General features: G+C 43.6%; 1 protein-coding gene across 2 annotated transcripts in view; it reads left to right on the plus strand.

The window, feature by feature from the left end:
• WDR88 (WD repeat domain 88) overlaps positions 1 to 20,100 on the plus strand; it is a 441,299-nt gene that overhangs the window by 315,056 nt on the left and 106,143 nt on the right. For both annotated transcript variants that reach the window (XM_069634103.1, XM_069634110.1), the window contains exons 7-8: positions 15,226 to 15,410; positions 17,916 to 17,998. In XM_069634103.1, the coding sequence (XP_069490204.1) occupies positions 15,226 to 15,410; positions 17,916 to 17,998 (268 nt within the window). The remainder of the gene's footprint in view (positions 1 to 15,225; positions 15,411 to 17,915; positions 17,999 to 20,100) is intronic.

A 20,100-nucleotide genomic window follows, 5' to 3' on the forward strand; every position in this document is an offset into this window, starting at 1 on the left:
TAATCAAGTGCTCTCCAGCTCTCTGCAGAACGAGCCTGCAGTAGCTTGGAACAGGTGAATGCAATCAGGCCCTCTGCAGCTCTTAGTAGCTTGCTGCAAACAAATGTATTTAATTTGCCTCCTCCAGCCCTCTGCCTTTTGGACATCCTACATGTCCCAGAATGCATCTGCAGGTTTAATCCAAAATCCAGAATGGAACATGTAATTAGATTAGTCCAAAACTGCAGCGGTAAAACAAGGAAATAAAGGAATAGGCACCTGTAAAGGTGCTGGGAGGCAGGCGAGCAGAATCATGACACCATTGAGTTCTTAGAGCCCATTGAAGGGATCTCATTCTCAGGTGGGCCTCTGGCATCAGAGAAATGCAGGATGCCATGAGGCCTAGAAACCTCGGAAAATCAAAGGCGGGTAGACTGTGGGCATTCTGAAACTTGGTAACCATCTTTTTTTTTTCTTTTTTTTTTAATTGAATTTAGCTGAAATGTATTCAACTTTTTCAATTCATTACAAAATAGAAGGAAAAGAATTAACAAACATATTCAACAGCAAACAACAAGAAACATTGCATTAATTCGACACAAAATGAAGTGGAATCTCGAAGTCCATCTAAAGAAGAAAGAACAACACTGAAAATGCTCTTAAAACAATAACACACAAATAAATGTCAAAAAGAGAAAGCAATAAAAACAGTAAACTATTTCTAAAGCACTCTTATAGTGGTGTTCTCTTGAAGTACAATCGACAATTTTTCCATATAAGTTGCGATAACATTTCTCTCAACATTTCTCTTTGTGTGAGATCTTTACAATTAATATACATGTTATAATATTTTTAAAAAGAGAAAGAAAATAATCAAGATTTATTAGAGCAGATTTACAACTTTGACTCTAGTTTTAAAGCTTCCAAAAAATTAACTGTGGCTATTCTGATGCTCATGATGTTAGTGGCTATTATTGCAACCCATCTATTCTCAGGCTCCATTTCAGCAAAATAGGGCAAGTGGTTGCAAAAATGTATTTGTCTCAGGTACTCGAGTTCTGGGCAGTCAACAATTACATGCTCCAGGGTTTCCTTGATACTATGGTTGTTACAGAATCGACACCAATTGTTCTCATTACTGATCAGTTTTCTACATGCTTGTACGTCACAAGTTGGCCATAGGTTGAACCGGTAACGTAGAATAGCGTTTCTTATTGAAGGGGATGAGGCCTTACAAAGATATAGTTCCATCTCTCTACATTTTTTTGGGCCAAATAAATGGGGATTGAAATCTTTATACTTTAAACAGTTAGCTCTTGTGTCAATCCAGTCCATCATATAAAGTTTTTTTTTTGCTCGGTCTGGATTGAGAACAAGAGTTTCAATTGTAATGTTTGCATTATTCATCACCATCATGATCTGTTTAGTCCACTGTTTCGGAAATTCATGTGTGGATGACAGCAGGTAGCTCGACACATTTCCCAGTGTGGATTCATTTATATCAGAAAGCAGACATTTCCAGAAGAGACTGCACAGTCGCCAGTTGTACATGGCCACTAGGGATGATAACCCTAGCTCATAACGCATCCAGGAACCTGGGATACACTGAGGTAAATGAAGCACTGCCCGCTACAATTTTGCCTCCAATTGATTCAAGACTGTTGGTGGAATTATTTTTTGGGTCTCTAGACCATACAGTATAGTAGCTACCACATTTTGGGTCCAGTATATAACAGCCGACTTAATGGAAAATTTACCGTACTTAACCAGAATTATTTTTAACTGTGAAATCGCTGATGTTAGTTTTTGTTCAATTTTAGACATTTGAGAGCGAGCAGAAGGGGAACCATCAAAAATGAGACCCAGATAAACATAATTTGGTACGACCTCAATTGTTGTGTTCTTGATTTTCCACTCTAGCTTGTTTCTGCGTGAACCAGCTGGTGCATACATAACAATTTTTTTTTACTATTAACCACCAATTCATTAATACTAAAGTAGTTGCATAAAGTAGTCAGCAGATTCTGTAATCCAACAGGGGTTTTTGAAATCAGTACAAGGTCATCGGCATACCACATTGCTTTCACCTCGACACTGTTCAATTTCGGTGCATCTGCGATTACATTGTCAAAGATCCATCTTATATCATTAATGAAAAAATTAAAGAGAGCTGAAGCAAGAATACATCCCTGCTTCAGCCCACGTTTTGTGTTTATTGCTGCTGATAACAGGCCTTCGAAATTCAATCTTATCTGTACGGTAGTGTCTGAGTGGAGAGCAAAAATAATATCACTTAACGTGGGTGGGCATTCCGCCTTGATGAGTTTATTCATTAATTTGGGTCAAGAAACTGAATCAAAGGCGGAATGTAAATCAACAAAAACAAAATAAATTGGTTGCTTTGTTATTTGTGCCTGTATTTTAATAGCACTTAAGGTAACTAAATTAACGGCAGTCCCTAAACCTGCTACGAACCCCGTTTGCTTTGGATCACGCTGATGCATCTTGGTGGTCCATATATTAAAATTTCTTAGAACCAAGCGTGAAAATATTTTTCCAGGTGCATCTAACAAAGCAATCGGGCGGTAACATTTGGGGTCCTTGCGGTCTCCTTTTTGGTATATTGGAACAATCAAGGAGGAACGCCAGGACTTCGGTATTTTTCTAGATGACAAAATATAATTAAAAGTATTATTGAGGATAGTGGCCCAATGTTGCACATTTTGTTTAAACATATAGTTCGACAGAACATCCGGGCCTGCTGCCCTAGAGGATGATGATTTATTGATGAAATCCCTAACAATGTCTTCAGCGCAGGTTAAATGCCAACGTGAGATGGATCTATTTGTATATTTATAGTCACCCATGCTGTCATCAGCATAAAGTTCGGAGGAATGTTTAAGCCATTGTGCTTCAGTTACTCCATTAATTTGATGGTCTACTTGGGAAGTGGAGTTGCACTTGTTTAGTAGTGCCCAAACTTGTGCCGATGATTTGTTGTGACATGCTGTCAGAAAAAGCTCACCATCGTTCTGGAAGAGATAAGATTTTCTAGAACGTACCCAATTTCGATATGTGCACTTAGCCTCTTTAATTGCGTTCTCTCGTTCTGCCAGCGGTAGTTTACGCACATTTCGCAGATTTCTTCTATGATCCGTGTTCCTTTGTTGGAGAATCATGTCAAATCCATGTATGTGCATATTAGATGGTCTGTTGATGTTTGGAAGAATGTTTCTGAATGTATCCAGAACATCTACTTACGATTCAAACCCATTTATTTTCTGGCTATTTATAATCGAGTAATTTAGTGATATCAATTTATCTTCTGACAACCTAAAACGGTTTTTGGCATTATTGACCACTAGCATTTGTTTGTGCCACTTCTGTGATTTGTCAATTTTTTGGACTAAAGCAGTCCAACTTTGTGATAGTAAATGATGGTCACTTTTATTTTGTTTGATGATTGTGAATTTATTGGTAGTCACGAAAATGCTATTGCTCAAGAAGACGTAATCAATTATGGATCTAGATTCACCTCTCTCCCATGTATGGTTTGAGGGAATGTCTCCCTGAATGGCTCCATTGGCAATTCTGAGATTTAAATAATTCATAAACCTAGCCCATCGCTGGCCTTCTTTGCTGGTTTTCTTGCCTTCTACCTGAATACACATGAGGTTTAAATCCCCCACCACCAATGTACCTGAGATGTTAGTATTTCTAGCAATTTCTTCAAAAAGCATTGATAAATCACGATAGAAAGCATCATCTGTGATCCCAACTGGATTACGATATAAGTTGATTAATGCATAGATGTTTTTTGTGTGAGAGATCTTAACTAGTTGCATAAAAATATTCGGAGACAACCAGGCACTGATTTTGAAACCTCTACTCGATTTTACTGCAACCAGAAAGCCTGAAGTGGGTCTACCTTTGCCTGCTGTCATCGCTGGTAACAAGACAAGATCATGATCATCCCAGACTGGACTTTGCGCCATCCAGGTTTCTTGTAGTGCCACAATGTCAAAGCAGTTCAGTTGATCATTTGTAGCCCATTTAAGATGTTGTAATCCCCTCATTTTCCAGCTTGCTAGTGAAAATTCATCTTTTTTCTCGCTGACTGATGGTTATGATTGGGATTTAGAGGATGAACCCTGCTTCAAGTTGTTATCTCTCGTGCAAAATGGACACAAACAATCTGGCTCCTGTGATGACTTAGTTTTGGGCAGGCTGTTTTCATCCAGATTGTGCGTTTTCGAGCAGGGTCAAGGGCCAACAGGAATCCCATATTAAAAAGTTCAATTTTAGCTTTCCAAAGCGTGTTTCTTACCAGCCCTGATTTGATCCACAAACGCACTATGGACAGAATTCTGTCACATAGAAACTCAATTTGGTCAAAATCACTTGAGGAGAGATCTTCTAGCGCTTGAATGTCTCCAAAAATATTTAGGACACTCGAACGGCAAAGATCATATTTTTCAAATGGTCCATCACTACACTTAAGTATCAGTGTATGGAAGGAATCAAATCTATTTTTTTTAGAGTTTCTCTGCTCATTTTGACCATGTTTGGAATTTAAAATATTATCGACTCTTGATAATGGAGCTGCATTATGAATACTGCTGTGATCAGGATTTCTGTACTCTGGTTCGCAGTAATTCTGCAAGCATTTGGGCTGTATTTCATGGCCTGCATGACATGCTTCAGCCAGTTGTGCATCATATTTGTGTAAGGGCCGTGAATTGGTGTTCATAGGATTTGCCCTTGGAAATGCCTCGGTTATTCTCCTCTGTATGTAAGAATCCAATGTGGATTTGAGTACGGCCATACGATCTTCAAAGCCTGACTCACAACCAACTGTATGGATAGAGTGATTATCTCGACCAGACGAGTCTTCACGCACCTGGATGATTGGATTGGCATTGGTAGGAACAAATTGTTTTAATAGATGAGGATTAGTTGATTTATTTTCAAGTAATGCTACAAGATCATTCAGTGGTTCATACCCCACTGAGGGACCAGGAGCAGAAGGATATTGTGTCAATGCAGAATTAGTTGATGATGGCATCAGAGTTAAATTCGTAGCCACAGACACAGCCTTCTTCAGCACAGATGAAGCAGTCCCTCCCTCTGATTCTGTTGGAACGTAGATTACATCATCTACTTGGGTTGTTTTTGACAAAATATTCACTTGAGGTTGTGAACTTGTTTTCTTTTTCAGGCTTGCTTTTACTACAGGCAATGTTTTTTGGTACAATGTCTTTAGTTTTTTCCTACCAGTATTTTCCGTTTTTTTTTTGTGAAGCCGTTGACCGGATGTTTCACCAGAAATGGTTTGAATATATTGAACATCCTCATTGGAATCTGTTTGCAACGGAGAGTCAACGCTTATCCATGAGTCATTTTTTTTGGCAACGTCTTCCTCCACACATTCCACAGGACGAATAATCCTGGAAATCATGGGCAGAACCGATGTCAAAGGCACATGAGACAGATTATTGGTGGTCATATAATTAGACTCTAAGATTGTCAAACGCTTGGCCATGTTTGCAAGTATTTCTGCATTCAAAAGGTCATATCGAACATCTTTCTCACATGGAACACCTTTCATCAATTCCCCAAGTTGATCTATTTTTGCAGATTGAAGCGAGATCTTAGAGTCCATTGCTTCGAATAGCTTTGAATAGCTTATACAGGCTGGCAATGGTGGTATTTCAATAAGTGCTCGATTATCAACCGCGTCACTGCTTTGGCCGACTGATCGAGTAGATGACAAACACCGTCTGGGAGTTGGCTGTATATAAGATTCGTCTATGGCATGTCTAGTTGAGTCCATAGAACACGGGAGGTTGTAATTAGTAACATTTGAACACCTAGAACTTTCAAGATCCCTAATGCTTGCATGTAGGGATATAGCACCTGCGGGGGAACCACTCACGCTTTCATCGGAAACGTCCACAACATCCTCACAACTAACACATACTTCATTTTCACTCATAGTTTCTTCTTGAACTATAGAAAAGGTTCTCTTGCGATGTGTGATTTTCAGGGGGGTCTGTGCAATCATTAGAATAGTTTGATCAGAGATGACAGTGCTAGGATTACCCACTCTGGAATCAGGGACATCTGCATTAATTCGTTGAGATGGTAGTACAGGGGGTGGGATAAGAGCGCTGGAATTACCCACTCCAGAATTAGGGACATCTACATTCAAACTTTCAGATGGTAATACAAGGGGTAGGGTGGGGACAACAGACTTTGATGCCAGATTGGACTGTACAGAAGGTGACAATTGATTTTTTTTTTCATAAAATTTACGGATATCTCGATTTTGCAGAGGGGTTTGAGTCACAGGAGTGAGAGTAATGCTTTTTTTAGATGTGCGAGTAGCCCGTTTGGGTTTATCACACGATTTAGCCAGAGAATTGGTGACCAAAGACTCACTCATGTTATTTTCATTCACTGTTTGATTAGTTGGATTAGGCATACCAGATTTTAAAGTGTATGCAACACGTGACATTTCAACAGCCGATGTCTTTAAGCCTCAACACAACCAGAATGAACAAATAAACACAGTTAGAGGACAACAGAAGAAAGCTCTTAGCTCGTGATATAGTAAATTAAAAGCACGACCAAAGTGCTGTCATAAAAACAACAAGGCACTTATGGTGGACCAAGTGAATAGCACCTGGTATTTGCAAGAGAGTGTCAGTATGTCTCAACAGATCACTTGGCTGACTCAGGTGCCTCGAATACACCTGGAGACACCAAATAATTCAAGACCAAAGTGGCCCAAGCCCCATTTAAGACACTAGAATAAAATACAATTAAATATGGATCTCCTTCAAAAAGATGGGTAAAAATCGATAATAAGCATAAAAGCAGGTATGTCAATTGATTGTTCCGATGCAAGGGTCAAAGATTAAATAATAGAACCATTAGGGAGCGTAGATCTTGAGGAGCTCCTGGTAATAGGGTAAGGAACGCCCGACAGCTAGAGGAGCGGCCAGAGTCCGACTCTCCCCCCTTACCCTATGTGCTATTTGGTATTTGGCTGATGAAGGAGGGTAGGACCTTAGTCTGGGGTACTCACAAGGCTGTAGCACAGTCACAAGTCACAGCCAAACAGCACCAGCCCTTCTGCCACCAGGGCTTACGCCGCGAGGGTGTTCGTGGCCGGAAGAAATGCTTCCTTTCAAGTCACGTGCTCCGTCACGTGACAGTGTGTAGCTCCTCCCCACTCACAACGCTTTGTAAGGGGCTGTGGGTGTGGCAGCAAGAGCAGATGCTCGCAGTGCAGCCTTTACAAAAAACGAACAGCAATGTTCAATGAACCTCGAGGCTGCACGTTTCCAAACTAGCACAGCAAACTAGCAAAAGCAAAGTTAAACCATCTGAAGAATGTCTTGAGCCCTCACCTCGGGTGGCAAGCTCTTTCCCAAGGAAGTATCCAGTACAGCTCAGATGAACTGGAGTTTTTGAGAAGGTGTCATATGGGACTTCTTGTAATTGAGGGAGAAGCACAGTCTGCGAAGAGAGTGGCCGGTGCCGTTGAGATGATTCCAGGCTTGTTCGGGAGAACGCACCCTGATCAGCCAATCATCCAGGTAGGGGTGGACATGAATCCCCCCTTTCTTGAGACTCGCTGCTACCACCACCATCAGTTTGGTGAAAACCCTTGGGCGGAGGTCACCCGCATGGCAGAACTCTAAATGGATCATGAGAACCGCCAACTGCGAACCTCAGGTATTTTCAGTGCTTGAGATGGATTGGCACATGCAAATAAGCATCCTGAAGGTCCAAAGACACCAACCAATCCTGGAGTTGGAGGGCCTGAAGGATCTGAGAAAGTGTGACCATCTTGAACTTGTCCTTCCTGAGGAACTTGTTCAGGTACCTCAAGTCCAAAATGGCTCGCAGTCCTCCGTCCTTCTTGGGTGTTAGGAAATAAGGGGAATACCATCCCTTGTACCTCTCCGCTACAGGCACTGGTTCTATAGCACCTTTCTCTAGCAGGGTTAAAATCTCCTGTACAAGGATTAGATCCGGAATCCTCAAAGAGTGGTTCCCTGATGAATTGTTCTAAGGTCTCCTTATAAAAGGAAGGCACTAACCGTGGGCTACGGTTTCTAGAGACCAAGCATCGGAAGTAATGTCTCGCCATTCTTCTAAATACTCAGACAGCCTGCCCCCCACTGGTGAACTGTGACTCAAGACTACAGAGAGGTTTTGAAGTGGCTGATGCGGAGGCCGATGGTAAGGAAGCTGCTGATTGAGCTGGCTTTGGACTCCATCCTCGTCCACCACGAGGCAACCTTCTTTGCCCCCTTTGACTGGCCATTACTCTCGCCCTTCCAAATGAGGAGTAGTAGCAAAAAGGTCTACCCCTCCAAGGTTGCCCACTAGGTCGAAAAGGTTGAGGTTGCCTAATAGCGGTGCCTAAAGATTTGGCTGCTGCCTTTGAGGTCTTCAACTTCTCAAGGCTCTCGTCAGCCTTGTTGCCAAAAATGTGAGACATGTCAAAATGCATATTGAGAAGTCTGGATTGCACGCCCGGTGCAAAACCTGACTCCCGCAACCACGCAAACCTGCGCATAACAGTGATGGTAGCCATGGCTCTGCTGATGCAATCAGCAGAATCCAACCCTGACTGAAGTGACTCGTACATGGCCTCTTTGCCGGCACTAACTATGGCTAAGAAGCCTTCTCTTTCATCCCCTTCGGGAATGTGCTCTACCGCCATGGAAATGCATTCCCATAGAGGGAATGTAAACTTTGCGAGGGCACAATTGGAGTTGGCAGATTTCAGTGCCATGCTCGCTGCGGAAAATACCTTCCTTGCCCATCCATCAACTCGCTTGTCGTCCCTATCTGAAGGCATGGTAGGGTATGCCGCTTGTTTAGATGTCGCAGTAGATTCCTGCACCACCAGACTCTCTGGAGTGGGGTTTTTTGACAGGTAGTCGGGGTCACTACTGGAGGGGACGTACTTCTTGGTCAAGTTTTTATTAACAGCTGGATTGGTCTTCGGCGTCTCCCTAATTCGCTGCCACCCTTTTCTGCAAGGCCATTTGGAATGGTAAAATGGTATCTGACTGTGGACCTTTGTCTAGAATGTCAGTAAGGTCATCTTGTTCGTACGGTAATGGAGGTCTACTCCAACCCAAGTAATCCACTACCTTTGATATGAGTTGCCTGTACGATGCATCTGCATACTCCCCAGCCTCTGGTTTCCAATACCTTAGTTCAGGTGAGGTATCCAACCCACTTGCAGTCTGCAGGTTATCATAGAGATCCCTCATCCTGGATTCCTCTGCAATTAAACTCTCTGGTACATTAGGCGTACCATATTGTAGGCCAAATGGGGCCTCTTCATCAGGCTGCTCATCCTCTTCATAGATTGAAGAATGAGACTTAAAATAGTCTTTCCTAGGTAGTTGGACATATGTTTTCTCAGGAATCATGGGTTTTGACCGTACTGGCTTCGACGCTCGAGTAGTCGTCTCGGGCTTCGTTATCCGTGCCATGGGTTTAACTGGGGCACTCGCGTTGATGGCGCAGCTGGCAATTATGGCACAGCTGCCGTCGATGCCTTCGACGTCGAGGGTTTTGCTGGCGTTGAAGGTGTCGTTGGCGTCGACGACCTCGATTTGTTCTTACGGCTCGACTGTTTCCTCGATGCAACTTCATCGGGTCGAGGCCTTGATGGCTCATGATGTGGATCGGGCCTTCGTCCCGAATTCGAGGTCGCGTGGGATTTAGGGCGCACCCTTTCCTTTCTGGCTTTTTCAAAGGCTCGGTAGAAGCATGGCTTGGATGCTTTTGCTTTTCTAATATTTTGAGCATCTCTGCTTGGAAGGCCTCCCACTTGGCCGGAGTGGACTGTCACGATGCCGGCTCCCGGGGAGCCGGCTCAGGCCCTGCGTCCCCGAAAGCGGACATCAAGTCCCCAGGGAAGGTCCCAGCAACCCCTTATAGGGGCCCTTTGGACAGCGTCCTGGCGCCTATGGCGCCAGGCTCATAGAAAACGTCAGTCCTGGCGCCATTGGCGCCAGGCTCATTATGAAAGTGTTTGGGTGCACTTACCTGATGCAGACCATGCTGCAGAACCCCGGCCTCCTTGAGGCCTGAAAGGAACTGCTTTACCTGTGGGACTCATTTACCACCCGGGCGTGGTCGGGGAAGGATACATACCTGATTGGAGGAAGGACACATTCTAGGAACTTCTTCCAAGGCTATTTAAACCACACCCGATCAGCCACACGTGCTTCGCGTTGTTCTGCATCTAGCAGCTGGACGCTCACCGTGTCTGCTCCTGCATCTTGACTTCTACCACACCTGCCAGCATCCTGAATCACCTGCAAAGGAAGGGAACAAGAGAACAGAAGAAGGAAAAGGCCTCACCTGCTAAATCTGCATCCCAGAGACATTTCGCCGACAATCCTGAAAAGGAAGACATTTATTTTTAAAAGCACATCGCATCGATCGCTGCAGCGCCGCATTCTACTCACCTTTACAGGGCGCCTCCGTGTTCAGCAGCGACCATCCGGATTCGCAGTCGCGCCCCCGCGCCTAGGGAGAAAAAGACAAGAACAAAGGTGAGAGAAAGAAGGGAAAAGGGAAGCTAAAACTCCATGTCAAGACTTACCTGTTGGGTCATTCCCTTTTCATTTCGGGTCCGCGCCGCATCCAGGCATTTTCGGACCCCGGCCCCTAAGGGGAAAAAGACATCAGCGTTAATGAGTGAATGAAAAGACATTACCAAAACACTCATTAAAGACTTACCTGATTTCCACAAGGATTTCACCGCTCACCTCGGGTCGGTGCCTGTTCCCCGGCATTCCGTACCCCGGCCCCTATGGGGAAAAAGACATTAGCATTAGAACATTAATGCATGGACACAAGGGGAACCACTTATAGAAAAACTTACCTGGAAGCCAAGCAAGTTTGGTTCTCACCCATCCGAAAATCCAGTGACGTAACTGGATACCAACGCGCCCCTGCATCAGAAGCAGGATGGAGAGCTCGTCCTTCCAGACCCTAAGGTGAGACGCTACGGGGAAGCACAGAAGGGTTTTGAGGAGGGTGAGAGGGGTAAGTGGGAGGCCGATTGCATTACCCCGCAGACAGTTAACCCCCTATTCTCACCTACAGAAGGATACTTCTGCGAGTCAGACAAGCCAGATCTGGGGCCCGGTCCAGTCGGTCTTCCGAACCCTGCGCATCACCTTAGACGAGGTCACAGCAGCGCGAACCAGGCCAGCGCCCCCGTGGGAGTCAGGTGAGCGTTACGTGGACTTTTTAGTTGAACAAGCAACTCTCTCTGGGAAAGCGTCTGATGACGAAGTCGACGAAGCAGACCTACGTGCCTTTTCGATTTCTTCGAGGATGAAGAAGAGTGGTGAGAGCCACTCCTCGATCTTGACCACTTGGCCTTCTTCCTCTGAGAAGAGTCACCTCTCGACTCGTCAGCTGAAGGTTTCACGGTCCGGTTAGGGGATTTCAGCTTCCCCTTCCGTTACTTCAAGGCCTTTCCAGTCATAGACTGGCACTTGGAGCAGTCAGAGGTGTCATGGTCCACCCCCAGGCACCACAAACATTTTCGGTGGGGATCGGTCAGAGTCATTTTCAACCCGCAATCCCAGCACTTTTTGACTCCCGACTTCAGAGTCGTCGGTGTTGATGATGAAGACATCTCGAAATCGCAAAGTGCGTCACAAGATTGAAGAAACGCGCCGTATTTCTTTGAAGCTATCGCAGAAAAACAAAACTGAAGCCGATGGGCGCTGCGCTTGCTATATATATCATCCTCGACAGAGGCCTTCGAGAGACATTGAGTTGACGCCATGGACTCACAGCGCCATCTGCCCAAAAAATAATTATTCAGTAGAAGCTGGACAACATGTGTCAAGAGATGAGGAATACGTGGGAGGACACAATCCATTCGAAACATTATTTACCGGATTTTACACCAGTATTGTAGTCTGCCATGTATTATATAACTGTTAATGTTGCTGGCTGACCCATGTTTATTGACATAAATCGAACATGTTTTATTCTCTACTGCATAGTCTCCTAATCCTGCTTACCATGTCAAAATGTTTAGGGCTGGTTGCCTCGACAACAACTTTCAATGCACTCTCGATACCTGAACTTGTTCATCTAGGGCTTTAAGTGGGCCGGAGCTAGGCAGGGTTTTTTGCTAAAGCCTGAAGCTCTTCCTCACGTGCGATTATTTCAGGCTTTCGCCAAAAAGGCATTTTCTTCCACAATTGTGGCGCCAGGCACCCCTTTAACTAAGAGATGCATCGATCACTCGAGGGTAAACGCTGCATCTCTTAGTTAAAGGGATGCCTGGCAGGGGTGGGCTCAACCTTTAAAGAAAAAAAGATGTGGGGCTGAGCACCGTCTGGCATTCCTTTCACTAAATCACTTGCCCTCCAATGCTGCTAGATGTCCCTCGTGTGATGACTAGCCCTAGTAGGAGCTGATGTGCCATCTATCTAGGGTTAGGGGACAGACAGTAGACACTGGCCCTAGCTAGTTATAGACCTTGATCAAAGTGCTGTGCATCAAAACATAGGTGGCTAAAATAATCTGGCTCAAATCCAGAGTTACCAAAGCATGGAGCACAGGAGAGGGTTTGATCAAATGTATTACTCTCTACTCATTTGTTCACATGCGTAATAATAAAAGCATAATAATTAAAAAGGTAATTGCTTTCTCCAGGATGTCTGGTTAGTTTTTAGACATTACAAAAATGGTTGGTCAACCAGTTTCAGTGGAGTATCTATCTCTTCTTTGCCATTTTCTTCAGGACCCAATACACATTAGAATATTATTGTGCCATGAGTCACAACAGCATTGCACGAGATCAGACTTCTGCATCCAAACCCGTGTTCAAAACCATTTCACTGATGATTATCTCTTCAAATGTAAAAGGGGTGAGTGCCGTCAGTCGCCGCTATCGAGTTACCCACGTTTGTAATGTTTTTCTGTGCATGCAGGTAGTGCAGGTTGGCGGGATAATGTCTGTCTCTCTGTCTACTGCTGGCTTGCTGGGTACTGTTCCTCTTTCTCTCAGTAGACATTTAGAAGGCACACACAGCAAAGTATCCGCTCACTGGGGCTGCTACTACATCTAGCAGCGATTGGAGGGAAAGTATAACTAAATCACATTAGCTAATTATTTTTTTTAAAGTGAAGTAGAATTACCTGGACTCTCTTGTCTACACACCTTACGTACCTTTGGTCTAGGTTTAGTGGCCCATGTGGTCCTGAATTGGATTTTATACCAATTACTTAGCACATTTGAGAAACAAACATCCCTACTTTGAGACCCATAACCCCTCCCACTCATCCTAATAGTTTTATCTCTCTGTTTTTTGGTAATTCTATTGTCTAGTTCCTCATTCCTATCACCTCCTTCTCAAACCTCCCATTCCTTTCCACAGACTAAGGTCTGGTGACACCCTGGCAGGGTCACAACATGCCACATTTCGGACAAGGCTAGGTGCCGTAAGACCACTATGGTGGTCATTGGCACATTATAAATATTGGATCACATAACATAACATCAAATATTTCCTTTTGACAGGGTGCAGAAATGGTGCAAGGATTTATGCTGCGTAAGGCAATGGGCCTCATTACAAGTATGGCGGTAAGGCAACAACGGCTACCGTATCGCCATACTATGAGTTCTGCTCGCGGGTGCCTTTGCAGCCACCAGGTCTGACCGAGCAGAACAGGACTGTAGCACTGGTACCTTTATTAACGGTACCGGTGCTACCACCTTCCCCATTCCCATTCAGCCCTATGGGGCCGAATGGGGATGGGGAGTCCAAAGTCAGCATAACCCGGTAATTGCCCATACGCGGGTGCCGGTAAGAATTGGATACCGGCGGCAGCCTCGTAATGAGGCCCAATGTGTCCTTTTGGAATCCACCGCCCAAGAGTTGGGGGCTCGATTTTCTTTGCTTAGGGCTTTATGGTGCCTCTAGTGTCTCCTGCTGGTGATGCACCAGGCAGTCATCTGAATGGCCCTATTGTAGATCTAGTCCTAATTGATCATTCACTAAGTAAACATCATTTGTCAATGATTTTGTTCGTTCATCTGCCTGACTACATTGGAAGCCTTTAATGGAACTAAAACTCCCAAGGAAAAACAGGGGGAATGGCTTTGAAAATAACGAATGTATATCTTGAGTAGTCCAGAGTGAAAGTGATGGGACCATCTTTCTTATGGTATGTTAATATGGTTTTATACTGCGCCAAATCACCACCGTAATAATTTCAGAGCACCTAGTCTTCTCAGTATAGTGGCGTACTGTGCCCCCACCAGGGTATCCAAACCATAAGCATCAGAAGGAAAGAAAAGGAGTGAAGACAGTTAAGAGGATGGGGAAGCAGAAAATGGATTCTACAAACACAGGGCGGGGGCAGCAGGGAAAGCATGTCATAGTATGGGTGCATGTCAATTCTGTTAGAGTAGATGGACCATAGTTCTGCAAAAGGGAGGGGGTAGATGTTTCCTAAATTGCTGTGATAATTGGGCTATGTTTCCAAAGCACATTTGTAGAATTATGAGTTAATAAGCAACATAATGTTGAATCCATGAGTGACTCGAGAGTGTGCTTGGGCAACCCTGGAAATGTGGTGGTTTATTCGCCCGGGCCTCTTTATACGATGTCATCCAGATCAGACTCCAGAATGTTAATTCTGTGAATGCCAAGTCTGAGCGAAGAGTAATTAATACACAGTGTATAAAGGTAAATGTTGGTAACGGAAGATAAAGCAAGGGAGGGGTCAAGGTAGCATGGTAACATCGATAAAGCTTAGCACTTTTATGCCAAAAGGGATATTATTGAGAATATTGTCAGTGTCATGCTAGTCTTTATTGTAGTTCATGGTGAGACAGGATGGTGTCCTGTTTTTGAGTAGGCTCTCAGAGTGTTAATACATAGCCATCGACAGTGAAAAAACATAGCTTGAGCTACCTATGCAGGCTGTGCTCATTTGACTGTGAACGGAAGAGGCAGGACAAACAGAGGAGGTGGGGAGAAAAGAGCTAGATGTCTGTCCTTCTTTATGCAGTGATATTCTGGCATCCCTATGTTGCTGTATGCTATGATTCTATGCTTTGACTGTTACCATAAGGATATGACATGCTTTGCTGCTTGTACATTTATGACAGAGTAAGACCACCTTATATTTGTACCGTTCTGATTGGAGGGTTCCTCTGCATTTCAGGAGTCATGACAACATCATATCAGATTGCAATTTTAGCTTAAATGGGCGTCTACTCTGTACAGCATCGTGGGACAAAACCTTAAAAACTTGGGACATCAAAACTGGGGCCTTCCGCTCTCATGGGCCGAGCTTATTCAGCAATGCACACGAGGGATCTGTTAGTGCTTGTGCTTTCTCTGATGATGGTAAGTTATATATGTATGAAATTGTATCATATGTGGAACTGACGATAGTTGTTGGACCTATATTGAGTTGTACATGTAATGTGGTATTGTCATTAGATGAGCCCAGAGCAGCATACATTATGTAAGTGGTAAAGGCCATGGTGGTGGGTAACAAAAGCAATTATTGGCCCACAGTCCTACACTTGAGGTGAAGGGAGGTACAAGGACTATAACGTCTGGTATTGCTCACTGCCATGGGCTTTACTGCTATTAGGTCGTAATGGTGGGTGTAAAAGCCATGTTAGATATTCAGATGTTATGTTTGCATGCTGAACATCAGCCAGTCATATAAGTTACTACATGCCCATAGGCCTTAGAGCACATGAAGTAATCAAAGACAGAAGGAGAAAGAAGAGGAGGCCAGGAGATGATCCTTAGTCACATCCTGGAGCTAAATATTCCAGGCTAGGTGCTGATACTAGATACCTTGTTATTTGATTCTCAATGGGGTAAATACCAGACCTGGTACTAAGGTAGCAGTAAATAGCGTATAAGAGGATATTATGATATTGTGCCAGATGCTAAAGCGTTAAAACCGATGTTGAAAAAGGTAAAAACATCTTAAAAAACAATTACAGCCTAGTGTTTGTATACATGTGCATTACATGCATGGTTGCCACACATAGGACACTTTAAGGTTATGTGGGCAGCCATAGTAAAAAAGATTACAGGCATCAGTGTCTTGGTGGGGGATGGGCACAGTTAGTTCCCCATACAACTAAGTGTGGATTGGAACAGGGGACGATTTTGCAAATTTAAAAACAATTAGGATTCTATTAGAAATAATTTAAACACGTTTCTGTATTTAGGCATACATTAACTAATGCTAATTACAACATGAGATTTTAGTAATTCATTAAAATAGTAGACATTTGTCAGAAAGCCGCGGAGAATCAATAAGAGGCAGATATAGAAGGTAGAGATTTTAACTGACGCTGCTGTTTTGGAATAGGTCATAAAAAGATAGCTTCAAATGAGGAAAATGTTACTCAGCAGGATTCCTTCTCCCTAGAATTTGAATCATAAAGTGGTTCGGGTTGATATTCAGCCTCTCGATTGGTATTTCTTATCTCACAACGTCTTTATGTTTTTAATCTTCAATTATAAGATCCCTCACAGGATATCCGTATTTCTTAGTCACCCACAGTCCAGCAGTTCCCACACTGATTTCTTGGCTTCTGGTTTTCTGCTTTCAGTCCTCTGCTTATCGTCCTGGACTCCTGGGGAGAACCCAACCCTCAGGTCTCTGGGTCCCAAGTGCTCTTGCACATCAGGCCTAGGCAGGGGTGGAGGATAGGGCTGTGGTTCGCCAAGCTAAGCAGCAGAGCTTATGACTGGGGGTGGCCACCTCTTCCAGTTTATAGACTGAGTCAGGCTTAAGGGTGTACCTTATTTCTGCTTTGAGTGAGTATTTGGCTGAAATTAAGCTGAACAACAGCGGTTCGGCCGACTACTTTCTGGAATACTCTTTCGAGCCAGAGTCCACTTTCTATGATTATCCATCTTTTCTCTGTTTGAGAGATGATAACCAATCACAGAGCTTACAAAATGACCCCCATATTGTTTGGTTCACCAGTGATGTGTTCCCTTGATCGTGACATTTGGGGAATAATTTTCTCTTTCAAAGCAGGATGTGCTGAGCTCTGGTTTCTTAGAAAATTGGAATGGTTCATATTCTGGTATCAATGGGAAAACTAATGGTTGATAGTCTTCATAGTTGAAAGGGTTTCCTAACACCAAGAGCTTTCCTTAAAGAGTTAGGGGCTTGGTTCAACAACCTATTTTGGCATTGTGGCGTAGATAAGAGATCCTCCCTGCACTGCCCTCAGGCCAAGCTTTGCTTAGCAGGCCGCAGTGTTGCCCCCATGGCCACCTTACCACATGTCTCAATGGTTAGGCAGGGGACTTCATCACAGATTGCAGTCACCTATATTGAGCATTGAACTGTAGCTGTTGTTATATACTGTGCATCAGAGTTTTTGTTGCTATTTTTCTTTCTCACAGTCCCTTTATCTCTATGTCCTTTTCCCTCTCCCATCTTTCTTGCTCCCATCATTCTGGCTCCTGCTCTCTTCCTCCTTGACCTTCTTTCTCTCTTGCTCATCTCTTTCTATCTTGTTTCTTTCACTTGTCACCACCCGGCAGGTGCTCTGGAGCCAATTAGATTACTCGAAATGTGGAAAGAAAACGCCCTCTTGTCCCTGAATTCGAACCCTCTGTTGACTTTGCCACAGATTCCTGTTAGATTCTTTGCCCCCACTGCACCGTTATCCTCCTCCCCATTGCTACTCTTATGCCGCCCTCATGGGTCCCCATCTCTTCCAGTCGTTTGTCCCTTGGTCATTATGGAAATGAAAAGAGGGCTAAAGTAACATTCACTGGTGTTCACAATAACCGGGAGGCAGGTTTCTGTTCCTCAACATGGAAAAGTAAGTGAATAAGTGGTATTCCATTCTTCCCTTTCAGCCTCTCTCCTCGTCTCTGGTGCCTACGACAAGAGTATTGTTCTTTGGAATGTGGATACAGCATGTAAGAAAGTTATTTTGAAGGTACTGAAACCCTAAAATACACATTTTATATTAAAACTGTTCCACAGATTTAAATGTATTGTTTCCGTATTGCAAAACCTGGCTTTTATTAAAATAATGATTAAATATCATCATACTCTGGTTTTAGGTTTTGACTTTTCTGGATCAGGGAACAATTTACCAAATTTTTGTGCTGCTTTTTTTAGGGGGTGGGGGAAGGCCGCTACACCACCCTCCCATTCCCTCTAGCCTCTGCTGCAACCCCCCAGTGCCCTAAAAATCAATATTTAATATACTCTTATTATGCCCCCTAAATAAAGCCACAAAAAATGTGCCAAAATGGCTGTTTCACCAAATGTGGCGAAACGGCGACGATCACATGGGCAGGTGCCATTATCTATATGGCCAATTTCATTTTCAGGCAAAATCTCGCCTCCTAAATATTTTAATAAAATTACATTCAATTGTCTTACATATTTTATGCATGATTCAGAAAATTGTTTTTTAAAGTCATGCACTATGTTAAAAATATAATTTACACTATGCTTTTTACAACATGTGCAACTTAGACATTTGTTTTGGCAAAAGGACATGGAAAAGATGAGTGACAGCGTGCCGCTATCAATCAGGATACATGCAATGAAAGCTGAACTTTGTTTTTGTTTGGGCTATTAGGCGGCGCTGAAACTATTGTCATTAAACTAAGAGCTTTAACATTAGAGCTTGAAATAGGGGCTTTGAATTAGGGTCTCTAATGCTTTCCAATGCAGATGGCATATGAGGTTGGATTTGTGGTGTTTGACTATGTGGCCCACCCATTTAACGCCCATCTCTAAGTCAAATCTCTATGATTTTCCTCCCATTCCCACACATCTTCCCTCAAACCAAATCCCTTCTTGCACTCTTTTCCTGCATTTGTATTTTGTTCTGAATTTGTCAGCCATTTTTACTTCCAAAATGGCGGCCGCAATGTGTTAATGTTATTTAAATGTTATTTGACTTGATTGATGCTTTTAAAAATATTTACTGCAGCTTTAAAGTTATATTACATATTTTAATGTATTGGATTTTCTAAATAAAGAAGTTAAAGATATGCGTTTTGTAAAATGGCTTTCCAGTTGTCCATGTACTGATGTGTGGGTAGCGTTCCAGTGTCTTCTGATGTAACCACGACCTGATTGGATGTGTAGTTAGTGATGTTAGCATAATGTGAATGGATCGGTAGTCTGTGTATGTTTCTACAAGTAAGCCCTTTTGTTTCTATATTCGAAGGAAGCAGTAAAGCTGTGAGCTGAAGTGAGCTTTGAAAGATTTCCCCACCCTGCAGCAGACACGTAATGTGCTGTTGAGGAGACAAGAACTGCTCCATGTTGCCCGGAAAGCAGTCAACCCTGACAGACTTGTGAAGACACTACATCCCTCCTCCAGCCACGGGAAATGGAGAAAGGAAACCAGGGAAACGAGTTACAGCTCCCTTCCCCTTTGTATCTCTCATTCTCCCATTGACTGCTGACTTTTTCTCCTCCAAACACCACCCCATTCTGATTTAAGGAAAGAAAGAAAAATAACCAGATCGGTGTCAAGAAAGTTAAAAAAAAGTCCCACTCAAGAATGCTAAAAATCCACAAGGGTGGGTGTCACGGGCGGGGATGCTGGTGGGTGGGTCTCGAAGGAGAAATAGCCTCTGAGGGGATGAGCAGAGCATGTCACGAGCGGCTGAGCTTGGGCAGGGAAAAGAGCTGAGTTGCAGAAGCTGTTTTTAAAGTAAGCAGTTCTCTTCTCTGTTTTCTTTGGTGGGGTGGCGCGGAACAGCATTCTGTGTGAACACGAATTAACACTCCGCAAATCAGGCTGCGAGTTCCTCCTTTCTCTCTGCAATGCAACAGATTTTGCACAGAAATATGAGATTAGCAAAATGTATTTTACAACAAAGAGACATTACTCTTCCTTCTCCTACGGCAATCTTAAGAAAAGGGCTGCCTGTTGGGGGCGCTAGAGAGCCCAACCAAGATGGCTGCAGGCCCGTGAGCTCCAGCACACTTCTGTCTGTCCGGAAAGATAAGCGGAGGTTCTCCCCAGTAAGACATGCTCTCGTGAGAGGCACACACAAGTGAAGTGCAACT

The sequence above is a fragment of the Ambystoma mexicanum genome, chromosome 1q (genome assembly GCF_040938575.1).
Source record: "Ambystoma mexicanum isolate Mex_15411 chromosome 1q, UKY_AmexF1_1, whole genome shotgun sequence".
Taxonomy (NCBI): domain Eukaryota; kingdom Metazoa; phylum Chordata; class Amphibia; order Caudata; family Ambystomatidae; genus Ambystoma; species Ambystoma mexicanum.